This window comes from Cherax quadricarinatus, chromosome 70 (assembly GCF_038502225.1).
Source record: "Cherax quadricarinatus isolate ZL_2023a chromosome 70, ASM3850222v1, whole genome shotgun sequence".
NCBI lineage: Eukaryota > Metazoa > Arthropoda > Malacostraca > Decapoda > Parastacidae > Cherax > Cherax quadricarinatus.
Genome location: NC_091361.1, coordinates 19,449,430 through 19,474,795, shown reverse-complemented (window position 1 = coordinate 19,474,795; position 25,366 = coordinate 19,449,430). Strand labels below are relative to the sequence as shown.

The 25,366-nt window shown below is 43.9% G+C and overlaps 1 protein-coding gene across 1 annotated transcript in view; it reads right to left on the bottom strand.

Moving 5' to 3' along the window:
* The window catches only part of LOC128699594 (angiopoietin-2), a 59,155-nt gene extending 34,180 nt beyond the window's left edge, over positions 1-24,975 (bottom strand). The window contains exons 1-4 of the mRNA XM_070099960.1: positions 24,957-24,975; positions 15,552-16,120; positions 2,379-2,684; positions 149-345 (exon numbers count right to left, since the gene is read on the bottom strand). Of these exons, the coding sequence (XP_069956061.1) occupies positions 149-345; positions 2,379-2,684; positions 15,552-16,120; positions 24,957-24,975 (1,091 nt within the window). The remainder of the gene's footprint in view (positions 1-148; positions 346-2,378; positions 2,685-15,551; positions 16,121-24,956) is intronic.
* Between the last annotated feature and the right edge of the window lie 391 nt (positions 24,976-25,366).

Here is a 25,366-nt window from a genome sequence, read left to right as displayed (position 1 = left end):
CCATTAGATGCTGATGTACTCAGAGTAGATTGAAAGATTAACCTTGAGTCACTATAAACAACGCCCTACTTAAGTCACTATACATAAAGCATGACGTTTCATACATAAGGAACACCATATGTAACATTCTTTGAACGTCTTGCCTCACCTGATTGACTCTGTGGTGGTGGAGAAGGTAGGAGTCTGGTCCTCCAGTATAGCAGTGTGAATGTTCCTGACGGAGCCAGCCAGCTGCTCCAGGTCTCCGGACACGTAAGCCATGTGGAACTGCAGCCGCCGGTCCATTGAGGTCACTGACTCACGCACGGATTCTATAGATTCTTGTAGCTGACCTAATGCCGGAGTCTGACGGAAGGAAGATGAAAAGTCCGTGAAAAAAGCAATGAGGGGTTGGAGCTTAGAGAGAAAAAAGGATTGAGCTGGAGTGGAAATATTTGATGATAGAAACAGAAGTGAGGTCTTATGAGCACAAACATAGAAAATGGGATGGTTTTTATTACTAAGAGATGGGAAAAATTTAGATTGGAATTTGAGAGAGCGGTGGTGGCGGTGGTATTTTGTACGTCAGGAGACATATGGAAATTTCTCCTAGGAAACTGATACATTACTGGGAGTGAATGAAGAGAGAAAAGCTAGGCATAGCTTTCATGCGCTTTTTGTGGCAACGTAGTCTTAAAGTCATGTTAGAGTTGCTGTTCAAACCGTAATATAAAGAACATTGTTTCAGGAAAGCAAGAAACATATCTAAACAAAGCAAATTATATGTTAATTATTTGTTTGGATTTTTTCATCCTTGGAAATTTAAGCTGATAAGAACTAAAAGATGATAAATACTATTTTGGCAGCAATTTTAAATGATTATTATAAGAGTCATAATACATCAATAACAACTAGAAAAATGTCATCCCTTTCAGAATTTTAAACATCTGTTTACGAAGACAAAATTAACAGACCTTCGTATGTTTCTATGCTCTTTCTCGCGTTACTCATTGAATTAAGGGGAACGTTAGCTCCTCTGTCTTCTAATATGTTACTTTTCCCCTACAATCTACCTTGTCCATAATTACTATCACATTTCTTTGCCTTCTTTCGTAAAGTGAAGTCCAGAATCTTTCCTTAATTCATAGTAACAGCCATCAAAGATTTGTTAAGTTATACCATGAATTAAGGAAGGATCCTGGACTTCACCTTACGAAAGCAGAAAAAGTAGATGCAATAGTAATTATGGACAAGGTAGATTACAGGGGGAAAATAAATATATTAAGAAACAGTAAACTGAGGCTCGTCTTAACGAGTCTCCTCATAAGAGCTGTACATAAGAATACATAAACCTCAGTGTCGAACTTTACGTCTCACTCTTAGTCCACCGGTAAAATTTCAGTTAATATAATTGACCAGATAGAAACCTTCACTTGGGCCATGGATTAACCAGTGCAGTGGTTCATGAACCACTGCACTGGTCCACGAATCACTGAATCACTCTTCTACTTATATATAGTAATCATTTTAGTATAATAAAGGGATCGAAGGGAGAACTGGAAATCAAGGGAAGGAGTATTATTTTTTTTATGAATAGTTTCACCATTTACTGGACATTTTTACTGTTACAGCAGCTTAACACTGGTACACTGACTCACGAAATCGTAATGACACGATTGCAAACTAACCATACCACGGGCGGGGATAGAACCTACGATCAGAGAGTCTCAAAACTCCAGACCGTCGCGTTAGCCACGGTCTGGAGTTTTGAGATCGTGGCTAACGCGACGGTCTGGAGTTCTGAGACTGATCGCAGGTTCTATCCCCGCCCGTGGTATGGTCTGGAACACTGGTCTACATACACTCGCTGCAAGAGATTCAACATATTAATTACTGCACTCTATACTAACCAACGTCTTACTATAAAGAAATGGAGTAATATTATCGAGGGAATGGGATGCACATGGATAAACTAGACTGGTACTAACACTGTCCACTCGTTTGCTACTATATTCTTTACTCTCAGCCCAGAAGAGCCTCTCTCTCTCTCTCTCTCTCTCTCTCTCTCTCTCTCTCTCTCTGGCTTCCAGTCAAGAGTTGTGTCTGATTACGTCCAAAACTTAGCTTCCTCTACCTTAGAGCCTTAGTCCCACTCCTCCTTCAGAAGAAGGGATAAGGTGTCCCTTGTCACTTAACATCACATCAGAGATTCATAGAAGAAAGCATAAACAATAAACGTGTGAGAGAAGAGGGTGAGTGAGAAGTGGTGGGAGTGAATAATGGGCGCTAGTGACGGGTGTGACTGACGAGGGTGACTGGTGTAAGCCACCGGTTTGTTAGCGGGGACTCACCTTGTCAAGTGACTGATGTAAGTCTGCGGTGTTTGAGCGAGGACTCACCTTCTCAAGTGACTGAAGGCGAGGCACATCAACTCCAACACGGTAACTCTCCGAGGCAGCTGCCACCAGCTCGTCCTGAGGCATGACGATGCTGTTCGTGTCGAGCGCCTTCTGTACACTCGACAGCTTCGTGTCGATCCTCGCCACATGCTCCGTCAGCAGATACAATCGCTGCTCCATTAAACTGTTGATATTGTAACGCTCGTCTGACGAACTCCTGCCGCTGCTGCCGTCGGTGCTGCTGTCGGTGTTGCTAAGTCTGAACGAACTCGGGTCAATCAGTCGCGTCTCCAGCAAGTGAACCATCTGCAAACACAGAAACATCAACCGCCTGGTGGTTAAAGCTCTCGTTTCACACGGGGAGTCCGGGTTCGATTCCCGGCGAGGGTAGAAACATTAGGCGCGTTTCCTCACACAGATTGTCTATGTTCCCCCGTCAGCATAACAAGTGACTTTCTATATAGTAGTATGTCATTGATGTCAACTAGGACTGTATACCTTGTACATGTACTTGTAGTAATAAACATATATTATAAAAACACAGGAACGTCAACCATCTTCAAACACAATAATATCAAGTATCCAACAACACAAAGAATAATTTATAAATTTTAAACTTCGTATGATTCATCTTTTCACAAACACAGACACGAAAATTTAGTAACAGGCTAAAGTTCTCTGCACATGACAGTATGTGACAATAACCAACAACATTGAAAACTCTCGGTTACTTCATCAATAAACTAAGAAAGTGACGCTTATCTTCGCCTATAAATTGTATATGATAATTTTGCTGTCATAGTATATTTCCTCTCGCAGCTGATTTAATCCCTTGCTGAGGCTTTTGGCGTAGCTGAGTTAGGACTGATTGGTTATTGAGTGATTTGGTGAAATTGCAGATCTAGAGAGTGTACAGAGATCCTTTACTTCACGTATAAGTTCTGTCAAGCACCTTAACTACTGGGAACGCTTGGAAGCACTTGACTTGTACTCGTTGGAACGCAGGAGGGAGAGATATATCATAATCTACACTTGGAAAATCTTGGAAGGAATGGTCCCAAATCTGCACACAGAAATCACTCCCTACGAAAGTAAAAGACTGGGCAGGCGATGCAAAATGCCCCCAATAAAAAGTAGGGGCGCCATTGGTACACTAAGGGAAAACACCATAAGTGTCTGGGGCCCAAGACTGTTCAACAGCCTCCCATCAAGCATTAGGGGAATTACCAATAAGCTCCTGGCTGCCTTCAAGAGAGCTGGACAGATACCTAAAGTCAGTGCCGGATCAGCCGGGCTGTGGCTCGTACGTTGGACTGCGTGCGGCCAGCAGTAACAGCCTAGTTGATCAGGCCCTGATCCTTCGGGAGGCCTGGTCATGGACCGGGCCGCGGGGGCGTTGATCCCCGGAATAACCTCCAGGTAACCTCCAGGTAACACACACACACACACACCACCGTGTACGTCAGGCCCATACTGGAGTATGCAGCACCAGTTTGGAACCCGCACTTGATCAAGCACGTCAAGAAATTAGAGAAAGTGCAAAGGTTTGCGACAAGGTTAGTTCCAGAGCTAAGGGTAATGTCCTACGAAGAAAGGTTAAGGAAAATCGGCCTGACGACACTAGAGGACAGGAGGGTCAGGGGAGACACGATAACGACATACAAAATACTGCGTGGAATAGACAAGGTGGACAAAGACAGGATGTTCCAGGGAGGGGACACAGAAACAAGAGGTCACAATTGGAAGTTGAAGAGTCCGATGAGTCAAAGGGATGTTAGGAAGTATTTCTTCAGTCATAGAGTAGTCAGGCAGTGGAATAGCCTAGAAAGGGATGTAGCGGAGGCGGGAACCGAACAGAGTTTTAAGACGAGGTTTGATAAAGCTCATGGAGCAGGGAGAGAGAGGACCCAGTAGCAACCAGTGAAGAGGCGGGGCCAGGAGCTAAGACTCGACTCCTGCAACCACAAATAGGCGAGTGCACTGCTCATCAGAAACCAGTGGAGTTTTGAGATGGGAGGAATGAACAGAGGGGGAAGCAGATAACTACATTGCAAGATCACCTCACACTGGGAGTCCCAAGCTGGCGATAGCACTGATGTACAATCCGCTACTGAACAGCAAGAAACCAAGACAAGAATATGATGAGAGCAATACAGCAATGGTGGATACACTAGCTGAGGGGGCCAGAAGGGCTTACATGGGCAGGGCGAGTATGCTGGTCATGGAGAACTTTAATCACAAGGTGAATGACTGGAACAGCCAAGAGCCACACTGGGGACCAGAAACGTGGAGGGCCAAAATACTGGAAGTGGTACTGGAAAACTTCATGTACCAACATGTTAAGGACACAACCATAAAGAGAGGAGACGATGAACCAGCGAGGCTGGACCTCGTATTCACGTTAAGCAGTTCCAATATAGGGGATATTACATGCGAAAGGCCCTTCGGCTCTAGTGATCACATGATCCTTGTAGAGTTAACAGTGGAGAGCGAAACAGGTGTAGAGAGGCCAAAACCAAGTGTGCTAGAGCATGGAAAAAGTAATAAAGGAAAAGTATTCAGGAAACCAGGAGTTAAGCTGAATAGCCAGAAACGAATATATATGGACAAGGAGAGACGCCCAGCGGCAATATGAGAATAACACAGCATCAAAAGCCAAATCTGACACAAAGTTGGTATACAGCACATCAGGAAGAAAACCGTCCAGGAGCAGGTAATCAAGCTGAACAAAAAAAACAGGTAGGAGCTCACACGGAATGACCAGGAAGTATGTGAAGAACTCGGCAAGAGATTTAGAGGCATTCTAAGAGGAGACAGGAGGCTGCAACTCGGTAGGATATCAAGTTGAAGTATTATTATCCTCAAGAGGTTCCAGCACTCCATACAGATCAGTACCTTGAAGAGGCCTGGAAGCTGCACTTAAACACACTTACGAGGACCATTAGTTATACCACAACATTAAAAATAGGGCTAAGAACTGTAACTCAAAAGCACTCCAAGAGCTGAAGTTTCAGGTCAGTATGCCGGGCCCTGAAGCTTAGACTTAAATTCTCCAAGAAGCCAAAGAGCTGAAACTCAGTCATGTCAAACAGATCAAATTTGAGATTAATTATGAGATCAGTCGCACAAGGAATTATATTTATTATTTAATTTGTCTTTTTCAGTACGGGATATTCACACAACCATGTTAACGTGGGATGCTCACACAACCTAGCTAACACGGGATACTCACACAACCTAGCTAACACGGGATGCTCACACAACCTAGCTAACACGGGATGCTCACACAACCTAGCTAACACGGGATGCTCACACAACCTAGCTAACACGGGATGCTCACACAACCTAGCTAACACGGGATGCTCACACAACCTAGCTAACACGGGATGCTCACACAACCTAGCTAACACGGGATGCTCACACAACGTAGCTAACACGGGATGCTCACACAACCTAGCTAACACGGGATGCTCACACAACGTAGCTAACACGGGATGCTCACACAACCTAGCTAACACGGGATGCTCACACAACCTAGCTAACACGGGATGCTCACACAACCTAGCTAACACGGGATGCTCACACAACCTAGCTAACACGGGATGCTCACACAACCTAGCTAACACGGGATGCTCACACAACCTAGCTAACACGGGATGCTCACACAACCTAGCTATGCTAACACGGGATGCTCACACAACCTAGCTATGCTAACACGGGATGCTCACACAACCTAGCTATGCTAACACGGGATGCTCACACAATCTAGCTATGCTAACACGGGATGCTCACACAACGTAGCTAACACGGGATGCTCACACAACCTAGCTAACACGGGATGCTCACACAACCTAGCTAACACGGGATGCTCACACAACCTAGCTAACACGGGATGCTCACACAACCTAGCTAACACGGGATGCTCACACAACCTAGCTAACACGGGATGCTCACACAACCTAGCTAACACGGGATGCTCACACAACCTAGCTAACACGGGATGCTCACACAACCTAGCTAACACGGGATGCTCACACAACGTAGCTAACACGGGATGCTCACACAACCTAGCTAACACGGGATGCTCACACAACGTAGCTAACACGGGATGCTCACACAACCTAGCTAACACGGGATGCTCACACAACCTAGCTAACACGGGATGCTCACACAACCTAGCTAACACGGGATGCTCACACAACCTAGCTAACACGGGATGCTCACACAACCTAGCTAACACGGGATGCTCACACAACGTAGCTAACACGGGATGCTCACACAACCTAGCTAACACGGGATGCTCACACAACCTAGCTAACACGGGATGCTCACACAACCTAGCTAACACGGGATGCTCACACAACCTAGCTAACACGGGATGCTCACACAACGTAGCTAACACGGGATGCTCACACAACCTAGCTAACACGGGATGCTCACACAACGTAGCTAACACGGGATGCTCACACAACCTAGCTAACACGGGATGCTCACACAACCTAGCTAACACGGGATGCTCACACAACCTAGCTAACACGGGATGCTCACACAACCTAGCTAACACGGGATGCTCACACAACCTAGCTAACACGGGATGCTCACACAACGTAGCTAACACGGGATGCTCACACAACCTAGCTAACACGGGATGCTCACACAACCTAGCTAACACGGGATGCTCACACAACCTAGCTAACACGGGATGCTCACACAACCTAGCTAACACGGGATGCTCACACAACCTAGCTAACACGGGATGCTCACACAACCTAGCTAACACGGGATGCTCACACAACGTAGCTAACACGGGATGCTCACACAACCTAGCTAACACGGGATGCTCACACAACCTAGCTAACACGGGATGCTCACACAACCTAGCTAACACGGGATGCTCACACAACCTAGCTAACACGGGATGCTCACACAACCTAGCTAACACGGGATGCTCACACAACCTAGCTAACACGGGATGCTCACACAACCTAGCTATGCTAACACGGGATGCTCACACAACCTAGCTATGCTAACACGGGATGCTCACACAACCTAGCTATGCTAACACGGGATGTTCACACAATCTAGCTATGCTAACACGGGATGCTCACACAACGTAGCTAACACGGGATGCTCACACAACCTAGCTAACACGGGATGCTCACACAACCTAGCTAACACGGGATGCTCACACAACCTAGCTAACACGGGATGCTCACACAACCTAGCTAACACGGGATGCTCACACAACCTAGCTAACACGGGATGCTCACACAACCTAGCTAACACGGGATGCTCACACAACCTAGCTAACACGGGATGCTCACACAACCTAGCTAACACGGGATGCTCACACAACCTAGCTAACACGGGATGCTCACACAAGCTAGCTAACACGGGATGCTCACACAACCTAGCTAACACGGGATGCTCACACAACCTAGCTAACACGGGATGCTCACACAACCTAGCTAACACGGGATGCTCACACAACCTAGCTAACACGGGATGCTCACACAACCTAGCTATGCTAACACGGGATGCTCACACAACCTAGCTATGCTAACACGGGATGCTCACACAACCTAGCTATGCTAACACGGGATGCTCACACAATCTAGCTATGCTAACACGGGATGCTCACACAACCTAGCTATGCTAACACGGGATGCTCACACAACCTAGCTATGCTAACACGGGATGCTCACACAACCTAGCTATGCTAACACGGGATGCTCACACATCCTAGCTATGCTAACACGGGATGCTCACACATCCTAGCTATGCTAACACGGGATGCTCACACAACCTAGCTATGTTAACACGGGATGCTCACACAACCTAGCTATGCTAACACGGGATGCTCACACATCCTAGCTATGCTAACACGGGATGCTCACACAACCTAGCTATGCTAACACGGGATGCTCACACAACCTAGCTATGCTAACACGGGATGCTCACACATCCTAGCTATGCTAACACGGGATGCTCACACAACCTAGCTATGCTAACACGGGATGCTCACACAACCTAGCTATGCTAACACGGGATGCTCACACAACCTAGCTATGCTAACACGGGATGCTCACACAACCTAGCTATGCTAACACGGGATGCTCACACAACCTAGCTATGCTAACACGGGATGCTCACACAACCTAGCTATGCTAACACGGAATGCTCACACAACCTAGCTATGCTAACACGGGATGCTCACACAACCTAGCTATGCTAACACGGGATGCTCACACAACCTAGCTATGCTAACACTGGATGCTCACACAACCTAGCTATGCTAACACGGGATGCTCACACAACCTAGCTATGCTAACACGGGATGCTCACACAACCTAGCTATGCTAACACGGGATGCTCACACAACCTAGCTATGCTAACACGGGATGCTCACACAACCTAGCTATGCTAACACGGGATGCTCACACAACCTAGCTATGCTAACACGGAATGCTCACACAACCTAGCTATGCTAACACGGGATGCTCACACAACCTAGCTATGCTAACACGGGATGCTCACACAACCTAGCTATGCTAACACGGGATGCTCACACAACCTAGCTATGCTAACACGGGATGCTCACACAACCTAGCTATGCTAACACGGAATGCTCACACAACCTAGCTATGCTAACACGGGATGCTCACACAACCTAGCTATGCTAACACGGGATGCTCACACAACCTAGCTATGCTAACACGGGATGCTCACACAACCTAGCTATGCTAACACGGGATGCTCACACAACCTAGCTATGCTAACACGGAATGCTCACACAACCTAGCTATGCTAACACGGGATGCTCACACAACCTAGCTATGCTAACACGGGATGCTCACACAACCTAGCTATGCTAACACGGGATGCTCACACAACCTAGCTATGCTAACACGGGATGCTCACACAACCTAGCTATGCTAACACGGGATGCTCACACAACCTAGCTATGCTAACACGGAATGCTCACACAACCTAGCTATGCTAACACGGGATGCTCACACATCCTAGCTATGCTAACAAGGGATGCTCACACAACCTAGCTATGCTAACACGGGATGCTCACACAACCTAGCTATGCTAACACGGGATTCTCACACATCCTAGCTATGCTAACACGGGATGCTCACACAACCTAGCTATGCTAACACGGGATGCTCACACAACCTAGCTATGCTAACACGGGATGCTCACACAACCTAGCTAACACGGGATGCTCACACAACCTAGCTAACACGGGATGCTCACACAACCTCTGCTAACACGGGATGCTCGCACAACCTCTGCTAACACGGGATGCTCGCACAACCTCTGCTAACACGGGATGCGCCCAAAACCTCTGCTAACACGGGATGCTCGCATAACCTCTGCTAACACGGGATGCTCGCACAACCTCTGCTAACACGGGATGCTCGCACAACCTCTGCTAACACGGGATGCTCGCACAACCTCTGCTAACACGGGATGCTCGCACAACCTCTGCTAACACGGGATGCTCGCACAACCTCTGCTAACACGGGATGCTCGCACAACCTCTGCTAACACGGGATGTTCGCACAACCTCTGCTAACACGGGATGCTCGCACAACCTCTGCTAACACGGGATGCTCGCACAACCTCTGCTAACACGGGATGCTCACACAACCTATGTTAACACGGGATGCTCACATAACCTATGTTAACACGGGATGCTCACACAACCTATGTTAACACGGGATTCTCACACAACCTATGTTAACACGGGATGCTCACACAACCTATGTTAACACGGGATGCTCACACAACCTATATTAACACGGGATTCTCACACAACCTATGTTAACACGGGATTCTCACACAACCTATGTTAACACGGGATTCTCACACAACCTATGTTAACACGGGATGCTCACACAACCTATGTTAACACGGGATTCTCACACAACCTATGTTAACACGGGATGCTCACACAACCTATGTTAACACGGGATGCTCACACAACCTATGTTAACACGGGATGCTCACACAACCTATGTTAACACGGGATTCTCACACAGCCTATGTTAACACGGGATGCTCACACAACCCATGTTAACACGGGATGCTCACACAACCTATGTTAACACGGGATTCTCACACAACCTATGTTAACACGGGATTCTCACACAACCTATGTTAACTCGGGATTCTCACACAACCTATGTTAACACGGGATTCTCACACAACCTATGTTAACACGGGATTCTCACACAACCTATGTTAACACGGGATGCTCACACAACCTATGTTAACACGGGATTCTCACACAACCTATGTTAACACGGGATGCTCACACAACCTATGTTAACACGGGATGCTCACACAACCTATGTTAACACGGGATTCTCACACAACCTATGTTAACACGGGATGCTCACACAACCTATGTTAACACGGGATGCTCACACAACCTATGTTAACACGGGATTCTCACACAACCTATGTTAACACGGGATTCTCACACAACCTATGTTAACTCGGGATTCTCACACAACCTATGTTAACACGGGATGCTCACACAACCTATGTTAACACGGGATTCTCACACAACCTATGTTAACACGGGATGCTCACACAACCTATGTTAACACGGGATGTTCACACAACCTATGTTAACACGGGATGCTCACACAACCTATGTTAACATGGGATGCTCACACAAACTATGTTAACATGGGATGCTCACACAACCTAGCTCTGCTAGCACAATGCTCGCACTACCTAGCCAGACCTTGCCAGATGTTGTCAGAGAAACACACAGACTGTTTCAAAGGGGAGTTATTCTGACAGTCTTGATGTGCCAACCAAGTTTATTGAAATATTGAATTTATATCCCATGGTCATCTACTCCTACAAGAATATCCAAGTTCACTTCAGTAAGGCTTTTGACAGGGTCCCACATCAGAGACTATTGAGGAAAATTAAAGCACATGGAATAGGAGGAGAAATTTTTTCCTGGATAGAGGCATGGTTGACAAATAGGCAGCAGAGAGTCTGCATAAATGGGGAGAAATCAGAGTGGGGAAGCGTCACGAGCGGTGTTCCACAGGGGTCAGTGTTGGGCCCCCTGCTGTTCACAATCTACATAAACGACATAGATGAGGGCATAAAGAGCGACATCGGCAAGTTTGCCGATGACACCAAAATAGGCCGTCGAATTCATTCTGACGAGGACATTCGAGCACTCCAGGAAGATTTGAATAGACTGATGCAGTGGTCGGAGAAGTGGCAGATGCAGTTTAATATAGACAAATGCAAAGTTCTAAATGTTGGACAGGACAATAACCATGCCACATATAAACTAAATAATGTAGATCTTAATATTACGGATTGCGAAAAAGATTTAGGAGTTCTGGTTAGCAGTAATCTGAAACCAAGACAACAGTGCATAAGTGTTCGCAATAAAGCTAATAGAATCCTTGGCTTCATATCAAGAAGCATAAATAATAGGAGTCCTCAGGTTGTTCTTCAACTCTATACATCCTTGGTTAGGCCTCATTTAGATTATGCTGCACAGTTTTGGTCACCGTATTACAGAATGGATATAAATTCTCTGGAAAATGTACAAAGGAGGATGACAAAGTTGATCCCATATATCAGAAACCTTCCCTATGAGGATAGACTAAGGGCCCTGAAACTGTACTATCTAGAAAGACGTAGAATTAGGGGGGATATGATTGAGGTGTATAAATGGAAGACAGGAATAAATAAAGGGGATGTAAATAGTGTGCTGAAAATATCTAGCCTAGACAGGACTCGCAGCAATGGTTTTAAGTTAGAAAAATTCAGATTCAGGAAGGATATAGGAAAGTACTGGTTTGGTAATAGAGTTGTGGATGAGTGGAACAAACTCCCAAGTACCGTTATAGAGGTCAGAACGTTGTGTAGCTTTAAAAATAGGTTGGATAAATACATGAGTGGATGTGGGTGGGTGTGAGTTAGACCTGATAGCTTGTGCTACCAGGTCGGTTGCCGTGTTCCTCCCTTAAGTCAATGTGACCTGACCTGACTAGGTTGGGTGCATTGGCTTAAGCCGGTAGGAGACTTGGAGCTGCCTCGCATGGGCCAGTAGGCCTTCTGCAGTGTTCCTTCGTTCTTATGTTCTTATGTTCTTATTTGTGTCTACATGGATATCAAATTAGCCAAGATCATCCGCTCCAAGACCAGTCACTCAACCAAGACCAACCACCCATCCATCCAAGACCAGCCACTCATCCAAGACCAACCACCCATCCATCCAAGACCAGCCACTCATCCAAGACCAACCACCCATCCATCCAAGACTAACCACTAATCCAAGACCAACCACCCATCCAAGACCAAGCACCCATCCAAGACCAGCCACTCATCCAAGACCAACCACCCATCCAAGACCAGCCACTCATCCAAGACCAACCACCCATCCAAGACCAGCCACTCATCCAAGACCAGCCACTCATCCAAGACCAACCACTCATCCAAGACCAACCACTCATCCAAGACCAACCACTCATCCAAGACCAACCATCCATCCAAGACCAACCATCCAGCCAAGACCAACCATCCAGCCAAGACCAACCACTCATCCAAGACCAACCACCCATCCAAGACCAGCCACTCATCCAAGACCAGCCACTCATCCAAGACCAACCACCCATCCAAGACCAGCCACTCATCCAAGACCAGCCACTCATCCAAGACCAACCACCCATGCAAGGCCAGCCACTCATCCAAGGCCAGCCACTCATCCAAGACCAACCACTCAACCAAGACCGGCCACTCATCCAAGACCAACTATCCATCCAAGACCAACCACCCATCCAAGGCCAGCCACTCATCCAAGGCCAACCACTCATCCAAGGCCAACCACTCATTCAAGGCCAACCACTCAACCAAGACCGGCCACTCATCCAAGACCAGCCACTCATCCAAGACCAGCCACTCATCCAAGACCAGCCACTCATCCAAGACCAGCCACTCATCCAAGACCAGCCACTCATCCAAGACCAGCCACTTATTCGTGATTTTCCATAACATTTCATTCATCTAAGATCATCCACTCAACCACGACCATACATTTCATTCAAAACTAGTCATTCATCCAAGACCATCCACTCATCCAAGACAAGCTACTCATCGAAGACCATCCACGACTATTCACTCATCCAAGGCTATTCACTCATCAAAGACCAACCTCTTATCAAGACCAACCCGTCATCAAGACCAACCCGTCATCAAGACCAACCTGTCATCAAGACCAACCCGTCATCAAGACCAACCCGTCATCAAGACGAGTCAACTAAGAAACCTTCAGTAGCACCTCCCTCACCCATGTCTGCAGCTGCTGCTGCAGCAGCAGCTGCTCATCTGTACAATCAGAACATACGAACATACAAAACAGAATCCCTGCAATAGGCCTATTGGCTCATTCTAGGTAGGTTCAGCTCACACTCACACATTCCCACATCTACCTCTGGAACAGGAAGGCTTCCTACGAAGATCCCATCCCTGCCTGCTCCTGTTACGGGTACAAGTTACTACTGGAATCCACCACTTTTGGTTGTTACTGTGAAAGTCTTCCTATAGAATCACCTACCACTGCCTACAGGAGCGTGAGATATATGCCAGTAACCTTTCCCAGGTAGCACAACCACCTGCATATACCCTTTTATTGCAAATATTGTTTTTGTATTGCATCTTGTTGTTATGGTTTGAATCTTAATCTTTAGCCAGGTTAGTGCACTCCGTAACAATGCACTTCATAGAATGAGAAGATACTTCCAAACTTAGAAATGTAAGGCACAAATAATAGTTACTCAGTCTTTTCTAGTTTCTTTTTATTTTTTAGCTTAAATACTTCTTAGATATTCATAAATATCTATTAAATGTCACTTCGTCAGAAACTCATTCACATAAGAAAACACTTAAATAGAATGTACATCACTACACTGGTTAATGATCAGAGGAATATAACTGCTTCCTCAATAATGGCATTACTTGTATGCGAGTACATACATTGAGAAGGAACACCTTCACTGAGTAACTCCCTGGCATAAGGAATATATCACTTAAAGTTCTAAACTTGACACTGGTCGTCACATCGTAAACTGAGGGTAACAGTATATAACTGTCCGCAGACTTCACTTCAGAATAAACCTCAAGCTGGTTCGGGAGTTTCTACAACACAATTCTCTATCCAAGTGAGAATAAGGTGGAGTACTGGAGGGGTAGCTCAGTCAATGCACACTGAGTCGGCAGACAGAGCGAACTGAATTAACACAGTTAATCCCTACATGACATCAACTCGCCAAAGGGGAGAGGGAATAGTAGGCTAAATTTACTACCCTCTAAGGACATACCTTGTTCCAACTCTTAGCCAGCTGTTACCTACCTACCAACACAATACTCAAAATACATAAATATATATATACACACTATACCCGGGTATATTCCTAAATCAGATATTATAAACTAGTGAAATCTTTAATTTAGCTAATATTAAAGAAACCCCAAATATAATATTAAGTGGATAATACATATATAAATTAATCTCATTATGACCTTGGTCATAACACTTGTCAACAATGCCAACGTGTAACTTGGCGTCTCAATAAGAATTTAATTATTTAAAATCTGTTAAAATGACCTGTTTTTCTTTCAATTACTTTTAAATTAAACAAAGTCATACATGTTGCACTGCATAACTTGCAGCATTTCCTTAATATATATGATATTAGTGCCCAGCACTACAGCTGGGTGTGTACACTCACATCTTGTTACAGTTCACAGGTTCCAACCTACAGCATTAAAGCGCATATTTGTGAGTTTATACTTCGGTAAACTGTACAGTTTGCCAAATAAGTTTCCACTGCACTTTTAAATTAAACTAGTTAGTTAAACATCATTAATTTGTACCATTTAACTTTCATGATACTTCAAAAGTCTTAATTATTAAATTTTAATTGAAACATACTGTGACTTCGTTAGTTATTATTAATTGTTTTGTTTTTATTCATACCACATATTAAAGCAAATAATAGTGAATAATATGCAATTAACACTATGGTAAGGTATATCCATGGACTTGCCACCCCATGCCTGTAGCTGAGGGCTCCCATGAACAACTCCCATTCCTTCCATGATCATGACTGCATCACTGACCTGCGTGGTGGTGTTGAGGTTGATCGCTAGGCGTGTCTCCACGGTGTCCAGACGACGCACCAGTCGCTCCAGCGCACGATCCATGTTTTCCACCCGGCGAAGCTTCGTCTCCAGCGTAGTCAGTAGCACCTCGAACAGGTTGAAGATGTAGGGGTCTCTGTGGAGGCAAGAGAATAGTGTGAGAGCGTGAAGATGTAAGGGGTCTCTGTGGAGGCAAGAGAATAGTGTGAGAGCGTGAAGATGTAAGGGGTCTCTGTGGAGGCAAGAGAATAGTGTGAGAGCGTGAAGATGTAAGGGGTCTCTGTGGAGGCAAGAGAATAGTGTGAGAGCGTGAAGATGTAAGGGGTCTCTGTGGAGGCGTGTGAGAGTGTGAAGATGTAGGGGTCTCTGTGGAGGCAAGAGAATAGTGTGAGAGCGTGAAGATGTAAGGGGCCTCTGTGGAGGCAAGAGAATAGTGTGAGAGCGTGAAGATGTAAGGGGTCTCTGTGGAGGCAAGAGAATAGTGTGAGAGCGTGAAGATGTAAGGGGTCTCTGTGGAGGCGTGTGAGAGCGTGAAGATGTAGGGGTCTCTGTGGAGGGAGGGCACAGTGTGGACTGGTTATCACTATAGCAGCTGCGGACTAGTTGCTACTGCAGCAGCTGTGGACCGATTACTACTGCACCTGTAGACTAGTCACCACTATAACAGCTGTGGCCTGGTCGCAACTATAGCAGTTGTGGAATGGTCGCTACTGTATCAGCTGTGGACTAGTCACCGTTATAGCAGCTGTAGACTGATCACTACTGCAGCAGCTGTGGACTGGTCGCTACTATAGCAGCTGTGGACTGGTCGCTACTATAGCAGCTGTGGACTGTTCGCTACTGTAGCAGCTGTGAACTGGTCACTACTGTAGTAGTAGTGCACTCATCACTACTGCAGCAGCTGTGGACTAGTCACCACTATACTAGCTGGCAGACTAGTCACAATTACTTTCTGGATTTATATATGACCGAGTCTGCAACTCAGAACGAGTCGTTTCCTGTCTTGTTTATTACCTCCCTAACTTTTTAAGGAAAACTAGATGTGTGTTAATGATACCCAGTCCTGACACAGCAGATATTTTAACCCGTTTGTGGATCCAGTGATCCAGTGATCCACGGGTGAATATCTGATCCACACCTACATCAAATTCACTATCACGAACTACCTAAATATACACTCCACATTTGCAACCTATCCAATACCACTTAAGTTTCTGAAATCCCGTTTTAATTACTTTACGTAATGTTAGGTAAGACACATATGCAACAGTTAGGAATCTTTATTTCGAAACGTTTCGCCTACACAGTAGGCTTCTTCAGTCGAGTACAGAAAAGTTGATAGAAGAGACGTAAAGACGATGTAATCAGTCCATCACCCTTGAAGTTTTGAGGTGGTCAGTCCCTCGGTCTGGAGAAGAGTATCGTTCCATAGTTTGAAACAATAGCCTGGAACAATACTCTACTCCAGACTGAGGGACTGACCACCTCAAAACTTCAAGGGTGATGGACTGATTACATCGTCTTCACGTCTCTTCTATTATCAACTTTTCTATACTCGACTGAAGAAGCCTACTGTGTAGGCGAAACGTTTCGAAATAAAGTTTCCTAACTGTTGCATATGTGTCTTACCTAACAACCCCCCGGTATTTTATACCATTCTAATATTCACTTAACGTAATCGTTATTAAGTTGAAGTTAGCTTACTAGGTTACCTATATAGATAAAAACCCAAATTCATCAACAAATAAATGAATTAAACCAACTTGGTTTTGGCTGGCAAGAACGAGGCTTGCTGAGATGCTGCAATATATCTTTCCTCTATAGAACAACGAGATAACTTATTTTCTAATGCAAATTGCCTCGTTTTAGAGCTGATTGAGCAGTTTTCCGACATATTGAAAAATTCACAACACTTTAACACATAAATAACAGAAACTATTACATTTTTTTTTTACAATCTCGTCGTTCGCTTCGATTTACGCTTCAGTGATTTTCTAGCAGCCAAAAAAAAAAAAAAAAAAAAAAAAAAAACTTGCTTGCGAAAATTTTCCTCCATGATAACTTGTTATTCAGTTCATAGTAATTTACACGTTTTTCACATGTCTTTTTTTTTCAATTTTATTTGTTGTTGTTTTTAGTATTTTTTTTTTATCAGGCTCTTAAATTTACTGTCTACGTTATTAAGTTCATTGAGAAAAACTGTTCACGCAGCGATAACAATATTGTGAGCAAACACAGTATTGGTACAAACACAGTATTAGTAGTAAACACAGTATTAGTAGTAAACACAGTATTAGTAGCAAACACAGTATTAGTAGTAAACACAGTATTAGTAGTAAACACAGTATTAGTAGTAAACACAGTATTAGTAGTAAACACAGTATTAGTAGTAAACACAGTATTAGTAGCAAACACAGTATTAGTAGTAAACACAGTATTAGTAGTAAACACAGTATTAGTAGTAAACACAGTATTAGTAGTAAACACAGTATTAGTAGTAAACACAGTATTAGTAGTAAACACAGTATTAGTAGTAAACACAGTATTAGTAGTAAACACAGTATTAGTAGTAAACACAGTATTAGTAGTAAACACAGTATTAGTAGCAAACACAGTATTAGTAGTAAACACAGTATTAGTAGTAAACACAGTATTAGTAGTAAACACAGTATTAGTAGTAAACACAGTATTAGTAGTAAACACAGTATTAGTAGTAAACACAGTATTAGTAGTAAACACAGTATTAGTAGTAAACACAGTATTAGTAGCAAACACAGTATTAGTAGTAATCACAGTATTAGTAGTAAACACAGTATTAGTAGTAAACACAGTATTAGTAGTAAACACAGTATTAGTAGTAAACACAGTATTAGTAGTAAACACAGTATTAGTAGTAAACACAGTATTAGTAGCAAACACAGTATTAGTAGTAAACACAGTATTAGTAGTAAACACAGTATTAGTAGTAAACACAGTATTAGTAGTAAACACAGTATTAGTAGTAAACACAGTATTAGTAGCAAACACAGTATTAGTAGTAAACACAGTATTAGTAGTAAACACAGTATTAGTAGTAAACACAGTATTAGTAGCAAACACAGTATTAGTAGTAAACACAGTATTAGTAGTAAACACAGTATTAGTAGCAAACACAGTATTAGTAGTAAACACAGTATTAGTAGCAAACACAGTATTAGTAGCAAACACAGTATTAGTAGCAAACACAGTATTAGTAGTAAACACAGCATTAGTAGTAAACACAGTATTAGTAGTAAACAGTATTAGTAAACACAGTATTAGTAGTAAACACAGTATTAGTAGTAAACACAGTATTAGTAGTAAACAGTATTAGTAAACACAGTATTAGTAGTAAACACAGTATTAGTAGTAAACACAGTATTAGTAGTAAACAGTATTAGTAAACACAGTATTAGTAGTAAACACAGTATAAGTAGTAAACAGTATTAGTAAACACAGTATTAGTAGTAAACACAGTATTAGTAAACACAGTATTAGTAGTAAACACAGTATTAGTAGTAAACAGTATTAGTAAACACAGTATTAGTAGTAAACACAGTATTAGTAGTAAACACAGTATTAGTAGTAAACAGTATTAGTAAACACAGTATTAGTAGTAAACAGTATTAGTAGTAAACACAGTATTAGTAGTAAACAGTATTAGTAAACACAGTATTAGTAGTAAACACAGTATTAGTAGTAAACACAGTATAAGTAGTAAACAGTATTAGTAAACACAGTATTAGTAGTAAACACAGTATTAGTAAACACAGTATTAGTAGTAAACACAGTATTAGTAGTAAACACAGAATTAGTAGTAAACACAGTATTAGTAAACACAGTACTACTACTACTACTACTACTACTACTACTACTACTACTACTACTACCACCTCTTCCTGCCTATATATAGCCGTCCTGCTCCACCTCTGTTAGTGTGACTTTGTCAATGGTCCAAGTCGGACCGAAACGTCGTCGTAAGCTTCTCTCTTTTATGTGCGGGTTATTTGTGTATCGTTCCAGTCACGGTATTGTGCCTTTTTTGTTATTTACAGTATTAGTAGTAAACACAATATTAGTAGTAAACACAGTATTAGTAGTAAACAGTATTAGTAAACACAGTATTAGTAGTAAACACAGTATTAGTAGTAAACACAGTATTAGTAAACACAGTATTAGTAGCAAACAGTATTAGTAAACACAGTATTAGTAGTAAACACAGTATTAGTAGTAAACACAGTATTAGTAGTAAACACAGTATTAGTAAACACAGTATTAGTAGTAAACAGTATTAGTAAACACAGTATTAGTAGTAAACACAGTATTAGTAAACACAGTATTAGTAGCAAACACAGTATTAGTAGTAAACACAGTATTAGTAGTAAACACAATATTGGCAGTTAACACAATATACTGGTAGTAAACACAATATTGGTAGCTATTGCGACCCCTTAATGGGTCACAATGTATATAATGTATATTACCTGTTCATATAATTTTATATTGCTTATATTTGCGATATTAGCTAAATCGTAAATATGTTGCTTTATATTATTATTTGACTTAGTTATATTATTAGGTAGGATGTAACATTTATATATTATTCAGTGCTCATAGTTCGAGTGTTAAATAGCCGACGGCATTGTCTAACTATCGCTCCGCTTGATTTCCTGCCGGCTTCTCTGTAGCTGCTGGGCAGCAGCAGTCCAGAGAGTCACGTGATCAGGGTGGGGTGATCACACCTCATCTGGAGGAGAGTCTGCCTGGTCTGCGCTCGTTCTCTTGTCTGTTTGACGTTGCTTCCAACAAGATGTGCCTCTCCAGCTCTACATTGCTGGCCCTTGTTGGAAGATCGTCTCTGTCACTTTCATGTTGTTGGTTCTGTGGAACTCTGTTCACAGAACATAGACTCGACTTAGTGATTTTCGACGTTGTACTGAGGTTGTGTGTTGCATAAACACTCTGAGAAACTCGGGTCTTGAGCTGTAGCTTCTGACCCAATTTGTACTGGTATCTGTGCACTGTCACAGTCGGGGATTTTCTAATGCTGAACTTAGATTCAGTAGTATGGGAGTTTTGTGACTTTTGTGGAGGATCTGCTGATGGTCCCTACTTAGTGTCGTTATATTATCTCCTTGATCCTGATTCTGTGTCGCTGTTGCTTGTTATATTGCTGTTCTGCTTATCAGTCATTTTATTGTTCAAGCAAGCTGTTCTGATTGCCAGGTTGGTAAAGAAGTTAGTTTATGTGAGGACTTTTAGTCAGTCACTGGTTAAATCTAGTCGAGTCTTGAGACAGCGAACTACTTAGAGCACTTACACACATATATACAAACTTACTTGTATATATATATGTACTATGTTATTAAATGCTAACAATATAACAGACGGTACTTAAAAGCCATAAAGATGTGATATGTGCCTTCAGCACAATACAACTGTACACCAGAGAAGTGTACCAACTTGTATCCTATATTATATTCAATTGATTACTATAATTTACTTTGATAATATACACCTAGACAACTTGACTCTTATTAATAAACTTATTAAATTTTAATTTCTTTAGTTAGTAGTCTACCAGTTGCAATCCTGAAGCACTATTGAATCTTACTGAATTCTAATGGATAATTGGACCAGGATACTGACTACTTGTTACAAAAACCCAGTAACAGGCTGGATGCTAGAAGGGCAGTCCTTTCTAGTATTCACTGGAGATCTCTAAGCTTATTAGATATCGCATTTTTGTAACAGTAGCAAACACAGTATTGGTACAAGCAAAGTATTGGTAGTAAATACAGTATTGGTAGCAAACACAGTATACCTGAGGGTTACAAGAAGATGATTTTGGGAGGTCACTGCCCTGGCGGCCTGATCCTAGACCAGGCCTCCCAGTTCCTGGCCTGATCAACCAGATTGTTACTGTTAACAGCTTGCAGTCCAGCGTATGCACCACAGCCCGGCTGATCAGCAACTGACTTAAGGAATCTAACACTATCTCTCTCTCGAGAAGAGAAACGTGTCTGTTCGTAATTCCCCTTATGCAGGAAGGGCGTTGAGGAGTTTTGGTTCCTTAACACTTATTCAGTTACTTCTCACTGTAGGGTCTTTGCCTCGTTCACCAAGCTTGTTACTTCCATAGGGATGGATTTCGGTGATCAGGCTTGGGACCAATGCCTCCTGAATTTCTCAGGAGTAAATTATGATGCATCTTTATCGCCTACATTCCAAGGAGTACAGTTCGAGTGAATTAAGCACTCCGATCAATTGAGTTGCTTCACTGAATCTACCTGTGCAACACCACTCAAGCTTTTCTCTACATTCTTCACTAGAACAAATATATCAGAATTAAAAAACAAGTTTTGAAATAAAACGAACAGTACTGGAATTAAAAAATAAACATTACTGGAAAGGAAAAATAATGTGATTAGAAAAAAAACATTAGAGGGGAAATAACAGTATTGTAAGAAAAAAGTATTTCTTGTAAAGAAAAAAAATAGTATTGGAAGCAAAGAGAAAATATTGGAAGCAAAATAAGAGAGAATCAAAAATAAAAGTATATCACATAAAACAAACTAATAGAGCGGTTTAGAGGGTCTGTCTGAGTTACCGAAAATACCGTAATAGTGAACTTTCCAATTGAGCAGACATATAACAATATAACAGACACTGTAAGTAGATGTATTCAGCTTAATCATTCAACTTCCGAACCAGGACAAACGTTCAGTACAGTGGACATAGTCCGCTGTATTGATGGTACGACCGCAAACACGAAGAAAAAGCTTATGCAGGTGTATTTTGACCTGTTTCTACCACCACAGTGATAATGGACAGGTCCTGGACACTGACCTGTCTCTACCACCAGAGTGATAATGAACAGGTCCTGGACACTGACATATCTCTGCCACCACAGTGATAATGGACAGGTCCTGGACACTGACCTGTCTCTACCACCAGAGTGATAATGAACAGGTCCTGGACACTGACATATCTCTGCCACCACAGTGATAATGGACAGGTCCTGGACACTGACCTGTCTCTACCACCAGAGTGATAATGAACAGGTCCTGGACACTGACATATCTCTGCCACCACAGTGATAATGGACAGGTCCTGGACACTGACCTGTCTCTGACACCACAGTGATAATGGACAGGTCGTCTCTGCCACCACCATGATAATGGACAGGTCATGGACACTGACCTGTCTCTCCCACCAGAGTTATAACGGACAGGTCCTGGACACTGACGTGTCTCTGCCACCAGAGTGATAATGGACAGGTCCTGGACACTGACCTGTCTCTCCCACCAGAGTTATAACGGACAGGTCCTGGACACTGACGTGTCTCTGCCACCAGAGTGATAATGGACAGGTCCTGGACACTGACCTGTCTCTCCCACCAGAGTTATAACGGACAGGTCCTGGACACTGACGTGTCTCTGCCACCAGAGTGATAATGGACAGGTCCTGGACACTGACCTGTCTCTACCACCAGAGTGATAACGGACAGGTCCTGGACACTGACGTGTCTCTGCCACCAGAGTGATAACGGACAGGTCCTGGACACTGACGTGTCTCTCCCACCAGAGTTATAACGGACAGATCCTGGACACTGACCTGTCTCTGCCACCACAGTGATAATGGACAGGTCCTGGACACTGACCTGTCTCTGACACCACAGTGATAATGGACAGGTCCTGGACACTGACCTGTCTCTGACACCACAGTGATAATGGACAGGTCCTGGACACTGACCTGTCTCTGACACCACAGTGATAATGGACAGGTCCTGGACACTGACCTGTCTCTGACACCACAGTGATAATGGACACGTCTTGGACACTGACCTGTCTCTGACACCACAGTGATCATGGACAGGTCCTGGACACTGACCTGTCTCTGACACCACAGTGATAATGGACAGGTCCTGGACACTGACCTGTCTCTGACACCACAGTGATAATGGACAGGTCATGGACACTGACCTGTCTCTGCCACCACAGTGATAATGGACAGGTCATGGACACTGACCTGTCTCTACCACCACAGTGATAATGGACAGGTCCTGGACACTGACCTGTCTCTACCACCACAGTGATAATGGACAGATCCTGGACACTGACCTGTCTCTACCACCACAGTGATAATGGACAGGTCCTGGACACTGACCTGTCTCTTACCACCACAGTGATAATGGACAGGTCCTGGACACTGACCTGTATCTACCACCACAGTGATAATGGACAGGTCCTGGACACTGACCTGTCTCTACCACCACAGTGATAATGGACAGGTCCTGGACACTGACCTGTCTCTACCACCACAGTGATATTGGACAGGTCCTGGACACTGACCTGTCTCTGCCACCACAGTGATAATGGACAGGTCCTGGACACTGACCTATCTCTACCACTACAGTGATAATGGACAGGTCCTGGACACTGACCTGTCTCTACCACCAGCGTGATAATGGACACGTCCTGGACACTGACCTGTCTCTACCACCAAAGTGATAATGGACAGGTCCTGGACACTGACCTGTCTCTGCCACCACAGTGATAATGGACAGGTCCTGGACACTGAACTGTCTCTACCACCACAGTGATAATGGACAGGTCCTGGACACTGACTTGTCTCTGCCACCACAGTGATAATGGACAGGTACTGGACACTGACCTGTCTATACCACCACAGTGATAATGGACAGGTCCTGGACACTGACCTGTCTCTACCACCACAGTGATAATGGACAGGTGCTGGACACTGACCTGTCTCTACCACCAGAGTGATAATGGACAGGTCCTGGACACTGACTTGTCTCTACCACCACAGTGATAATGGACAGGTCCTGGACACTGACCTGTCTCTGCCACCACAGTGATAACAGACAGGTCCTGGACATTGACCTGTCTCTACCACCACAGTGATACTGGATAGGTCCTGGACACTGACCTGTCTCTACCACCACAGTGATACTGCACAGGTCTTGGACACTGACCTGTCTCTAACACCACAGTGATAATGGACAGGTCCTTGACATTGACCTGTCTCTACCATCACAGTGATACTGGACAGGTCCTGGACACTGACCTGTCTCTGCCACCACAGCGATAATAGACAGGTCCTGGACACTGACCTGTCTCTGCCACTACAGTGATAATAGACAGGTCCTGGACACTGACCTATCTCTACCACCACAGTGATACTGGACAGGTCCTGGACACTGACCTATCTCTGACACCACAGTGATAATGGTCAGGTCCTGGACATTGACCTGTCTCTACCATCACAGTGATACTGGACAGGTCCTGGACACTGACCTGTCTCTGCCACCACAGTGATAATAGACAGGTTCTGGACACTGACCTGTCTCTACCACCACCATTATAATGGACAGGTCCTGGACACTGACCTGTCTCTGCCACCACAGTGATAATGGACAGGTCCTGGACACTGACTTGTCTCTGCCACCACCATTATAATGGACAGGTCCTGGACACTGACCTGTCTCTGCCACCACAGTGATAATGGACAGGTCCTGGACACTGACCTGTCTCTGCCATCAGAGTGATAATGGACAGATCCTGGACACAGACCTGTCTCTGCCACCACAGTGATAATAGACAGGTCCTGGACACTGACCTGTCTCTACCAGCACAGTGATAATGGACAGATACTGGACACTGACTTGTCTCTGCCACCACAGTGATAATGGACAGGTCCTGGACACTGACCTGTCTCTGCCATCAGAGTGATAATGGACAGATCCTGGACAC